Source organism: Paramisgurnus dabryanus, chromosome 13, assembly GCF_030506205.2.
Source record: "Paramisgurnus dabryanus chromosome 13, PD_genome_1.1, whole genome shotgun sequence".
NCBI classification, from domain to species: Eukaryota; Metazoa; Chordata; class Actinopteri; order Cypriniformes; family Cobitidae; genus Paramisgurnus; species Paramisgurnus dabryanus.
Genome location: NC_133349.1, coordinates 5,384,623 through 5,397,506, shown reverse-complemented (window position 1 = coordinate 5,397,506; position 12,884 = coordinate 5,384,623). Strand labels below are relative to the sequence as shown.

The 12,884-nt window shown below is 39.4% G+C and overlaps 1 protein-coding gene across 1 annotated transcript in view; it reads left to right on the top strand.

The window, feature by feature from the left end:
* The first annotated feature begins 447 nt into the window (after positions 1–447).
* The window catches only part of mtmr11 (myotubularin related protein 11), a 56,835-nt gene continuing 44,398 nt past the window's right edge, over positions 448–12,884 (top strand). Inside the window, exons 1-2 of the mRNA XM_065298833.2 lie at positions 448–793; positions 12,648–12,717. Coding sequence (XP_065154905.1) covers positions 737–793; positions 12,648–12,717 — 127 coding nt within the window. The 5' untranslated portion in view covers positions 448–736. The remainder of the gene's footprint in view (positions 794–12,647; positions 12,718–12,884) is intronic.

The following is a 12,884-nucleotide window of genomic DNA, read 5'->3' as shown; positions in this document are numbered from 1 at the left end:
ACATAAAACACACAAACACATTGTAATATACCAAGTACACACAATAATGTTGTTTTTAGCAATGACATGGGTGCTCTTTAACTCTTAATTGCAATTCATAAATGATTTGAACAGATTTGGGGAAAGAAAACAGCCAAAACGACTGATTTTCAATATTAAAAAGTGATTGTGGACTGGATTTGGTTTACCTTTTTCACAGTCTTGGGCATTTCAAAGATTAGTAAAAACATTGGCTTTGATGCATTGTTATAGTTTTTGTGCAGCAACAGATTTTATTTTATTTCTCCCTCATTTGCTGTTCATGGCTGTTTTTGCCCCATTGACTTCCATTATAACAAAATTATATAATCATGCATTCTTGATTGTAACTTTGCATGATCTTATCCCACAGTACACAGTTGAGAGTTCGGGTGTACTGGCCCTTTAAGAGTCTTCAGCGGTGTTTTTTGTTACTCAGTAACACCCGTGTCGTTTTCACTATGGCGCGAGGGGTGTAAACAAATGCGATGGGAAAGCTCTTCTATATGGAAAATACATCTGCAATAAAGATGATTTCTGTGAGACGCCTTTTTTATCATTTTATTTAAACGCCGTGTGGATGGAGGAACAGGTTTAGTGATGCGAACAGGACGCAGATCGTCGGATTTTTGTAGCATGAAGCGGACCAAAGCTTTACTTCAAAACCGCTTTCAAATACACGGTTTCTGTTAATGTAGAGCTGTTTATAGTCGAAATAATGTTGACAGGGTCCAAGACCACCTTTAAAGTGAGGCAGCTCGTGCCAGACATGAAGGTAAGAATTAACATTTCATTCTGTTATAAATAATTATTATTTGCTTACGTATTAGTGTATACATTTTATTTCAATTATAGCTAAAGTACGACATTAAAATTACAACTAAAGTTACTAAAGCGTGTAAGGAGAGACTGATGTGCAAAGGAAAGCAAGTCAAAGTGTTTTTTTACACATCTGTGTTGAATTTAGTGAATTCAATAAACGCGTTGTTTGTCTTTCACCAGCAGGTAAATAAAAGTCACTTTCCCATTGCGCTAAACAAGGGGCATTCAGTTTATGTTATACAAGAACCCCTTGTAATTTGATCACAATCTGTGCTTGAGAAGGGAAATAAAATGCACGTTTAAATCTGTGCTATGCGTAATTCATTTATTGCGAGTTTTTTTACTTGACCGAATAACAAACAGTTGCGCAACTTCATGTCTGAGTCAAGCCCCCGTCTTACTTTTCATTCAATTTCATGTTTTCTTTCCTGTTCCTTTTCATCTTGTAGGGTGTGGTGTGTTTATTTTGTGACATTTCATTCATGCATTCAGTATATTGGGAGTCCAGTGTACAGATACCACCCTGCATTCTTTCTCAGATTATATGTGACATGTCTAGTGTATTTTAATATTATTATAAAATTATATCCATTCAGCGAATGACAAGCTCCCGTCAACTCTTGTCATCTTACATCTTGCATATGAAGTGCATTCTCACATATAATAGTGAAATAGTGCATGAATCATATCAGCTACTGTTGTGGTCAGGCCGGGAATTAGGCTTGCTGGACTGGGGGGGAGTCAGGAATTTTTCTCAATGTAAGGGCAGGCACTAATGTTAATATCGTTCCCAAAAATGGACGCTATTTGTTTAAAGAGACACTCTGTAGAAAAATCTGGGGGGGGGGGGCAATGCCCCCCAGCCCCGTAGACCCGGTCTTGGTTGTGACGCTTTCTCATTCGTTATATCACTGTTAAAAAAATCACTGGGGCAGCAGTACCCTTTAAAAAGATCCTAATATGAACCATTAAGTGCAGAAAATAGCCTACGTATACATTTGAAACTAGACACTAAAATGTATCTCTGGGCTTTTTGGGTTCAAAGGTGTACTTTTTGAAAGTGTACCCCTCCATTGACAGCTGTGGTACATATTTTGGTAATTTTATTCTGACGGTGATTAAAAAGAGCAGCTTGGACATCCTATGTTTTTAAAATACAGCTTCAAAACAATACTGTCAGCTATGTCTTCCTCATTTAAGCTTACTCGAGTTGTTTTCAAATCCCGCTTCTACTTCTTAACTGGTTATTATAATCTGCCACAGGGAAAATGCAAGCACATGACTGCTCCCGCAGGCCCTGATGTGCACAACATCTGGCTGTTGCCATGGAAACCGCATACCCAGAATTCACTAGGGTTTGGATTGTTCTGGGGCAGTGAATACTGCTAAAGTGGCTGTTTGCTGCTCAGGAAATGAATTCATAGAAATGGCGATAAATACGGTGTCAAGTAGCAAATTTAGTGAATGAAGCCCACCCAGGCACACGGGTGTTTGATTTGGGCACGGTGTGACGCATGATTCACTTGGGGGCTTTAAATGAACAGATGGAAAAGAGATTTGTGAACGTAGCAATTGTGGGATGTTACCACATATGGGCTTTTCATTTAACAAGCATTGAGATTTAACCCAGCAGTCAGTTTGCCTTCAGCTGGTGAATTAAATTGTTCAGACTGAGAGTTCAGACTTAGTCTTCTGTTTGTCTGGAAGATTTGGTGTCACATCGCAAAGATTCATTTTGTGCAGAGTGATAGACTTTGGATAAGCTTGTTTCACTTCCAGGAATGATGTGGAACTAAAGAAATTTGGTGGGTCATGGTGACCATGTAGTTTTTTGTTCTTGGCTGATTAGTCAAAATCAATGAGATGGTAGATTATTTGTTAGGCATGACGTATGTTGTGCTTTAGATAAAAATGACTCATTCTAAGGTAATAAAAACTTTATACACCACTTATAATATTGTTATGTATATAATATTGCATTTCTGTCAAGAGATCCTCTTAAAAGTTACACAATGCACCTTAAATCTATATTTTAAGTTTAAGATATTTTACTTTGGGGTGTGCGCGTAAAGGGATGCACTACACAGAGGTGGTGGGCACTGGGCACTCCTAAAAGTTTGAGAAACAATGTCTTATGCAAACTAAGAAGCAGGTTAACCACAATCCTTACAGGGATTCCTTACAGATTAGTTGACTAGTTGTTTAAGCAACATATGTAGTAGTCATATCATTTTATTTTGGTAGTTTTGTGAACCCTTTCTAATAAAGCATGCCCCATGGCTCAAACTTCAGAAGTTAAAAGCAAATATATTGCTCCAGGGAAACATCCGGCATTATAATGATAGAGGATCAGAAATATCATCCTGTTTATTGTTGCTTTGTTTGATGTGTGGTGAACCCGTCATGCAGCGTTTTGTAATTGGTTTTATGTTATTAAGTTCTGTGGCGTGGTTTTAGTTTGAGATGTTTATATAAAGGATTTGCTAAAGGTTTGTCTATGGAAATGGGTGACTTATTTAAAAATACAACATATAAGACTGTGACTCATTCAACTTCATGCTTTTCAGCACTGTTTATGTTTTTATGAAATGGAAATAGATCCTATAAACAGAGCATGACAGCAGCACTGGTTTGTGCATATAAAACTGTTCTTTATAGCGTTATATTTCCCATCATTTCTGAAATTTTGCTTGTTTATGCAATGTTGTTGCCTCGTTTCTGTGGCATTATAAGGAGTTGAACATAAACATTTAAACATACAGTGTGTATTTAGCAGAAAAGGTCTACATTAGCGTGTCATTTAAAAAAAGAAAAAAGAAAATTATATTTTTCTGGTTCCATATATATTTTAATAAGTCAGAATCGTATCATCTCTTCAAAATTAAGATTTATTTGAGTGTTTTTAATAAAAATATTGTAATTTTTCATCATGACGCGTATGCCCCGCCCCTTTGATTGCCTCGGTCCCGCCTACCCGCCCAACCCTAGCCCCTTAACTAACAAATTTTCTGTGGGAAACCCTGTATTGTGTTAGTTACTAGGGTGTTTAGTGTCTACTAGGGCTGCACGATGTGAAGAAAAGTTGCGATGTGCGATGACATTGTTTAATGTTGCGATGACTATGTGAGTTGCGATAAATATTTTATATTTTTCATGTTTTAGGGGCCATTCACATGTCGCGCCTAAAAACGCGTGGAAAATGCTAGACACGTAGGCTTGTGTCATTCTGAAAAGTTAAAATGTTTTTGAAATGCCTGGAAATAACGAGCACGTCGCACCGCGTGCGAGTCGCGACCGCGGCACTTCCAGAGCGCACACACATTTGAAATAATGAACTTGAGCACGCAATAGATGCAATATGTGAATCACAGCTTCCACAGTACCTGTGTTTGCGGCGTCATCTCTCCTAAATCCAAAATAATTCCATGATATAGCTGAAGTGCTGTTCCTTTTCACCACAAGTTTCTTCGTCTGACAACACATTTTCCTCACTCTTCTCTCCTTCCTCGCCATCGTTTTTGCTAACCGGCAAAGCGTCGCAACTGACACATCACAAATCAATCTGAGCGTAGCTGACTTGGGGGTTCCCCTGATTGGCCTAATAGCATGAACGCGCAAACCATCCGTGCGTCCCAAACTGCCTACTTCCATACTATATAGTATGCAAAGAGTACAAGAAGTAGTGCTTTTCGCCTACTATATAGTATGGAAGTATGCGGGACGCATGGCATGTCTTCAGGACTAAACCTGACGGGTCAAACGTTTATTACATGCGCTTACCGTTTTCCCTTCATTCATCGCGTCAAGGCTGTCTGTTGCGATGTGTTCATCGCGTGAGTTCATATTGCGATGACGATGAAAATTCAATGTATCGTTCAGCCCTAGTGTCTACACTACATGTTGTGTTTTAGTGTGTTACTATGTGGTTGCTAGGGTGTTTTCAGGTGTGTTGCTATGTGGCTATTAGGGTGTTTTAGTGCGTTATGTTGTTGCTAGGGTGTTAAATGTCATGTAGTTTTTGGGGTGTTTGTAGCGTGTTGCTATGTGGTTGCTGGGGTTATTCAGGAGTGTTGCTATGTGGCTGTTTGGGGGTTTTAGTGCGTAATGTAGTTGCCAGGGTGTTTGTAGTTTGTTACTATGTGGCTGCTAGGGTGTTTTCAGGTGTGTTGCTATGTTTTATAGGGTGATTTTTAGCATGTTGTGTTGTGGAGTAGCATTATGTGGCTATTAGGGTGTGTTAGTGAGTTATGTTGTTGCTAGGGTGTTAAATGTCATGTAGTTTTTGGGGGTGTTTGTAGTGTGTTGCTATGTAGTTGGTGGGGTTATTTAGGAGGGTTTTAGTGCATGTTGTAGTTGCTAGGGTGTTTTAGTGTGTTATGTAGTTGCTAGGGTGTTTTAGTGTTACAGTGTTGTTGCTAGGGTGTTTTAGTGCGTTAGCAGTACGCAAAAAATTTTTATACTGGCCCAGTTGGGCCAGTGGTTCAGGCTTTCACTTGCCCTGCCAAAATTTTCACTGGGCAATCCTTTATGTTGAGCCCTGGTTATGTAGTTGCTGGGGTGTTTGAAGTGTGTTGCTATGTGGCTGCTAGCATATCTATGGTTGCTAGGGTGTTTAGTGTCATGTAGTTGTTGGGGTATTTGTAGTGTGTTGCTATGTGATTGCTAGGGTGTTTTCAGGTGTGTTGCTATGTGGCTGCTAGAGTGTTTTCAGGTGTGTTGCTATGTGGCTGCTAGGGTGTTTTTTAGGTTTGTTGCTATGTGGCTGCTAGGGTGTTTTCAGGTGTGTTGCTATCTGGCTCCTAGGGTGTTTTTTAGGTTTGTTGCTATGTGGCTGCTAGGGTGTTTTCAGGTGTGTTGCTATCTGGCTCCTAGGGTGTTTTTTAGGTTTGTTGCTATGTGGCTGCTAGGGTGTTTTCAGGTGTGTTGCTATGTGGCTGCTAGGGTGTTTTTTAGGTTTGTTGCTATGTGGCTGCTAGGGTGTTTTCAGGTGTGTTGCTATCTGGCTCCTAGGGTGTTTTTTAGGTTTGTTGCTATGTGGCTGCTAGGGTGTTTTCAGGTGTGTTGCTATCTGGCTCCTAGGGTGTTTTTTAGGTTTGTTGCTATGTGGCTGCTAGGGTGTTTTCTGGTGTGTTGCTATCTGGCTCCTAGGGTGTTTTTTAGGTTTGTTGCTATGTGGCTGCTAGGGTGTTTTCAGGTGTGTTGCTATGTGGCTGCTAGGGTGTTTTTTAGGTTTGTTGCTATGTGGCTGCTAGGGTGTTTTCAGGTGTGTTGCTATCTGGCTCCTAGGGTGTTTTTTAGGTTTGTTGCTATGTGGCTGCTAGGGTGTTTTCAGGTGTGTTGCTATCTGGCTCCTAGGGTGTTTTTTAGGTTTGTTGCTATGTGGCTGCTAGAGTGTTTCCAGGTGTGTTGCTATGTGGCTGCTAGGGTGTTTTCAGGTGTGTTGCTATGTGGCTGCTAGGGTGTTTTCAGGTGTGTTGCTATGTGGCTGCTAGGGTGTTTTCTGGTGTGTTGCTATGTGGCTGCTAGGGTGTTTTCAGGTGTGTTGCTATGTGGCTGCTAGGGTGTTTTCAGGTGTGTTGCTATGTGGCTGCTAGGGTGTTTTTTAGGTTTGTTGCTATGTGGCTGCTAGGGTGTTTTCAGGTGTGTTGCTATCTGGCTCCTAGGGTGTTTTTTAGGTTTGTTGCTATGTGGCTGCTAGGGTGTTTTCAGGTGTGTTGCTATCTGGCTCCTAGGGTGTTTTTTAGGTTTGTTGCTATGTGGCTGCTAGGGTGTTTTCTGGTGTGTTGCTATGTGGCTGCTAGGGTGTTTTCAGGTGTGTTGCTATGTGGCTGCTAGGGTGTTTTCAGGTGTGTTGCTATGTGGCTGCTAGGGTGTTTTCAGGTGTGTTGCTATGTGGCTGCTAGGGTGTTTTCTGGTGTGTTGCTATGTGGCTGCTAGGGTGTTTTCAGGTGTGTTGCTGTGTGGCTGCTAGTGTGTTTTTTAGGTTTGTTGCTATGTGGCTGCTAGGGTGTTTTCAGGTGTGTTGCTATGTGGCTGCTAGGGTGTTTTCAGGTGTGTTGCTATGTGGCTGCTAGGGTGTTTTATAGGTTTGTTGCTATGTGGCTGCTAGGGTGTTTTCAGGTGTGTTGCTATGTGGCTGCTAGGGTGTTTTCAGGTGTGTTGCTATCTGGCTGCTAGGGTGTTTTTTAGGTTTGTTGCTATGTGGCTGCTAGGGTGTTTTCAGGTGTGTTGCTATGTGGCTGCTAGGGTGTTTTCTGGTGTGTTGCTGTGTGGCTGCTAGTGTGTTTTTTAGGTTTGTTGCTATGTGGCTGCTAGGGTGTTTTCAGGTGTGTTGCTATGTGGCTGCTAGGGTGTTTTTTATGTGTTGCTATGTGTTCGTAAGGGTGATTCTTAGCATGTTGTGATATGGTATCTAGGGTGTTTTTAGTATAATGCTTAATGGTTGCAATGGTGTTTTAGTGTTATGTAGTTGCTAGGGTGTTTATATTATGTTGATATGTGGTTGCTAGGGTGTTTTAGTGCGTTATGTAGTTGCTAGGGTGTTTTTTAGTCTGTCGCTGTGTAGTTGCTACTGTATTTTTTAGTGTAGGTGCTAGGGCAGTGTTCTTTACTCCCAATCCTGGAGAACCTGTGTCCTGCAGAGTTTAGCTCCAACCTTAATCAAACACATCTACCTGTGATTTTCTAGTGATCATGAAGACATTGATTAGCTTGCAGGTGTGTTTGATTAAGGTTGGAGCTAAACTCTGCAGGACACCGGCTCTCCAGGACTGGGAGTGAAGAACACTGTGCTAGGGTGTTGTATCATTTACGTAAGAAGATAATGCACAGTCAGTTAGAGAGACATGAAATATGCAGCAAACATTTTACACTTGGGCTTATGGGTTTTTAGATCTGTAACCCTATATTAATTTCAACGAAGTGAGTTTGGCAACAATGCTGCTGTATTTTCAAACATCTCATATGACCAATACTTCAAAGGTTTCATTGAAATTGCTGCATTGTTCCCAATTGTTGACATTTTCTGAGCAGCAGAGAAAACCGCACAGACCACTTAAAAATAACAAGCCAATGAACAATAGCTGTGCTCTTTAAAGCAGTAGGTTTAAACCTCCCATTGGGTCTGTAGTTGCCTCATTTAGTTCTAGATTGATGCCCGGCACAAAGGCACATTGTGCGTCTTGGTGATGAATAATAAACTTAACAGTGCGAGGTTTATATTCAATGCATTCCCACTTTCCCACTGACTGTCCCGTTGTGTTCGTCTGGCCTGGCTGGTTTAGGGAAGAGGAGGATTTAATGTTCCCCGTGCTGGACTTCTATAGTATCTGGCCACAGAAGCCATGAGCAATGGAAACTGTAATAAGTCTTGGCCGCTTCTTTGCCCAGAAGCTTAGAGGAGGAGGATTTAGTTTTACGGAGAAGAAAGAGATTGCACGATAGCAATGGGGGACCATGTGACCCGACTTGTGTAGACCTCAGCATAACTGATCTGAGGGTTTTTTCTTCTCTTCTTCTAATTTCACTTCCTCAGTCACACTTTTTCTGGCCTCCGAATGCTTGGGTATCAGTATATGATCTGTAGTCTAGGAATGTAACAGGATGTTTTTATGATTATTGGTGCATATTTTCAAAAAGTCCCCAGATGTGTGAATGTGAAATAAATCATAGACCAGACGTACTTGTGTTTAAACCTATTTAAAAACGACCTATTTATTTTGCCTTTGTGTTTACTTATTAAGAAGGTTATATTTTGTATCTGTCTGCACTTGATTAAAAACATGCATTTGGCAGACTAAGGGACTTGCATTGCATTACAAAGTATACATTTTTACCAGTATGCATGTTCCATGGGTTTGAACCCATGACCTTTTGCACCTCTAATGCATTGCTTTACCACTGAGATAATACAGGAAGACAATAAAAATAAAGTTGATATTACTTCTTTATTGTTTAAATTTGTATTGTGTTGTCTTGTGTATCTTAGTAATTCCACAAAGAAAAATACCTTTATGAAAATTAACCACGTTTTTTTTTTTTTTTGTAGTAACCACGGTTTTTGGCGTATTGATTACTTTTGGCAAAACCATGGATTTACTATACAATAGGTGTTTTTTCATTCCAAACCATGGTAACCATGTATAGTAACCATAGGTTTTTGGTTTAACCTTTACTTGGCACAGCCCTTTTTGAGTCTGTGGAGGGGGGTTTGGATAAAAAGCATCCTTCCAGAAAAACGCAGAGTTTTTTGTGATTGTTGCGGGCAAAAATTCTTGATCATGTGGCACATTTTCTCAAAAACTGCGATTGAATTTTATGCGATGAAACTTGCAAAAAACTGTTTGCAGCTTTTCAATGATATTCACGTCACATAATCACGCCACTTCACAACCTTCCCATGGCAACAGGGGACATGGCTGCGCTTGTGTGAAGTAAAAGCAAAATTTTTCAACTTTCTGCTAAGATACATGTGATTTTTACTATGACAATGTGGTGATTATGAAATCCTGCAAGCCCTGCATATTTTGCGCACGGAAATCTGCTATTTATGCTGCGAAAGTGCGGCGTATTTGAAAAAACGCGCCCCCAGCATAAATATGGAGACTTTGGCTGATTAGTTGTTGAATCTTGCGATTGCATAATCACATTTTCTGGAGGGACTTTTAAATAAAAAATTGTTATAGCAGTTTACATTTACTTAAATATTGCAATAAAGTATATAATCACAAAAATTAAGTTTGTGTCACACATTTTGTGGTTTTACCAACAAAGGCCACTAGGTGTCAACTGTTTGCTGCGTACTCTTGCACAAATTAAAAAGTTACTGTCAAAACATTATAACTACTGCGAAAAGGTATTAAAATATGACAACTACGTTTTTAGATCTTTCCAATGATATGTAGTTTGCAGATTTACTATAGTGTTATGAATATATAATAATTAACCCAATACCTGGTACTGTCCCCCTGAGTTAATTTCAATGTTTATCATGTCAATCTATACATCATTGGAAAGGTCTAAGAGTCTTAAGAATCACGTAGTGTGAGAGTCATTTTCTGAAATGTCACCGGTGGGCCCACGTTGCTATTTCCTATTTGTAACACTAACACCCAGGCCTTGACATTAACTTTTTTGCTCACCAGCCAAAGTGGCTAGTTGTTTTCAGAAGTAACTAAGCACTCAGCATTTTACTGGCCACAATTTTGTTGTTGGTAAAATACATTTTATATGATTAAACGTGACTTTGTCATCCTAAAATGACTTTAATTTGAGGAATTTTACTTGATTAGATGCAGATTGACGACCCAAATTAAGACTATCTTTATATACCAGGTATATCAGTGTTGTTTATTTTGCTGGTTATATAAATAAACTACTTTAAAAGGACTTTGTTGTTATTTATTCTTAGTGGAGTTACCAGAAGTTACGTGATGACCACGAAAGCCGTTTGTTTATGTTGTTACTGCTGAAATGTCTATATATCATACATTTAGGTGCATGAAAACATGCTAGTAGGGCATTAATGGATTTACTTCTAATGAATTTTACTGTCCACTTGTTTATGCAGATTTGTATTTTATAAGCTTGATTATGGTTTCTGTTAAAAGTGATTTAAGAATTAAAGGCGCTCTTTTACTGACAAATATCAAGAGGGCATTATTGTTGCCCAAAGTAGCCTACATTAAAATGATGTGCGAACCTCTCCGCTCGCGGGTTTTTCTTGACTTCGGACAAAATTGGGATGTGTGCATTCAGGAATGCACTATGCAGGGTTTCCACGGGTCCTTGAAATCCTTGAATCTGGGGGAAACAATTCAAGGCCCTGGGAAGTTTTTGAAAATACACATACATAGATACAGGTCATTGAAAGTGCTTGAATCTTATGCAAGAAGTTTTTTGGAAAAAAATCCATTCCCTGTGTAGTGTAGGATAATATCATAAAAATTCTAGACTTTTTTATCACACGTGCTAAACTGTTCGTTTTAAATGCTTATATCTTCTGTATGTGAATGTTGATTCATACCAAAATGCTTTTTTGCATAATTGTGTTTGACACATGAAAACGTCTCAGGTTACATATGTAACTCTTGTTTTCTGAGAAGGGAACGAAACGCTGCGTCTCCCTTGCTGCCATACTTCCCGCATCCCTGTAACGGCGTCTTTGGCAATATTTCAGATAGCGATATACTTCCTGGCTCCCACGTCACCCTGTCTTTGTCGTTAAGCCTCACCATTGGTTGAATTTGATATACACATTCAGGCGCACTTACCATTGGTAGGCGTCCCCAAAGTGTCACCGCAGTGACGCAACGCGTGTTCCCTCAAAAAGGAACTGTAACAATGTATCTTGGACCTGGAAAGTCCTTGAAAGGTCCTTGAATTTGAAGTTAACTAAGGTGTGGGAACCCTGACTATGAATTTCTCTCTGCTCTTGCCCAGAGAGTGCACGCACTTTAAATCACTTCATTCACTTCCATGCATTTTTTATCTTTCCCGAAGTGCGCGTGTATGCTTCGCTGCGTATACATACATTCGCAAATCCATTAACGCTCAAGCTAACCCCTACTGTACATTGCAGTGGGTGCAGGGAGTGCTCATGGGAGTTGTAGTTTACCAGTGTCGCATTATGCATTGTTTATCATTTCGCATAACTTTTAAGAAAATTAAAAAAAATATATTCAACCTGCTAAAGTGTCAAGTGGGATTGGCTGTCTTACCCACCACAGCGGAAATCTATGTTAATGTCAAGCCCTGCTAATACCCTATTCTAAACTTTAAAAATCTTGACAAACTATATACTTTTGGAAAGCTCTAAGAGTGTAGTTTTCACCATTTTGGGAAAATTGTGAGAGTCATTGTCTAAAATGTCATGGGCCACAGGCGGGCCCCAGATGTTATTTCATATTTGTAACACTAATCCCCTATACTAAACCTAAACATTCTTAACAAACTATATATCTTTGAAGACCTCTTATAGTGTAGTTTTACATATTTTAAGGCCATGATGTTAGAAATGATTTTTTTTTTCACTGTCACTGACCCCACAGGAATGCATTTTAAACTGTAGCATCTGAAATATTTTTCAGCTATTTTCCATTAGCTGAAAACTTTCATACTCTGATGAAACATCTTTGTAGGAAAATATTAAATGAAAAACAAAAGCTTGTTACTGTTGATAAAAAATTTGGTCTTTTGCATGTTTCTGCAGTGTCAGTATGTGAATGTCTGTATGTTATCCTCATAATGCAGCCAGATGCGTCCGCTTCACACTTACTAAAGAAATAACAAGTTAGTTTTGCTGAAAGGCTTTTGCCCTTGACATTTTCTAAAAGCTGTGGGCTATATATAAACCTACAGAAATATGTAAATCCTGTTATACTTCTTTTAAAGTAGGATGAACAAAATTGGTGTGTGTGTGTGTGTAGGTGAAACTTCCTTTATGGTTTAGCTGTGTGTGTGGTGCCGCTGTCAGAAATGAAACTTCAGGTTATATATAGTAAAACAAGTTTCATTTAATTAAAGAATCAGGAAATGAGTTCTCGCATCGTGATAAAAGCAAACCATCATTCTGGCCCATGCGTGTGAAAATCAAAAGAAAGATCTGTTTGCATAGTATTCATTCACAATATCAGCAATCAAATAAATAACCACACAATGCTGTACATATACATTAGTGATGATTGGACACCAGCCCATTGTTTAATATTTCAACATTAGCCTGCTTGACTGCTTCCCACCCCTACTACAGTAATCTTGTTGTATGTGCTCGGTAATAACATTCATTTATTTCTGTGTGTTTGCTACAGGAGAGAATGTTGAGCCACAGTAGTGTTCACGCTCGAGGGAGAGATGTCCTCGGCCTTTGCTGTTTGCCAGGTATTGTCTCGTAAACCTTTGATAATAACTTATTATTGAGGCTAACAATAAATGCTGAGCACCATTTTGGAAGATAGTAAACATTGCCATGAAGACCTCTTTGCATACCGAATAATCCAATATCTTAAACCTGTTCGGACCCAGCCTGTGTTTAATTTGACCTAAAT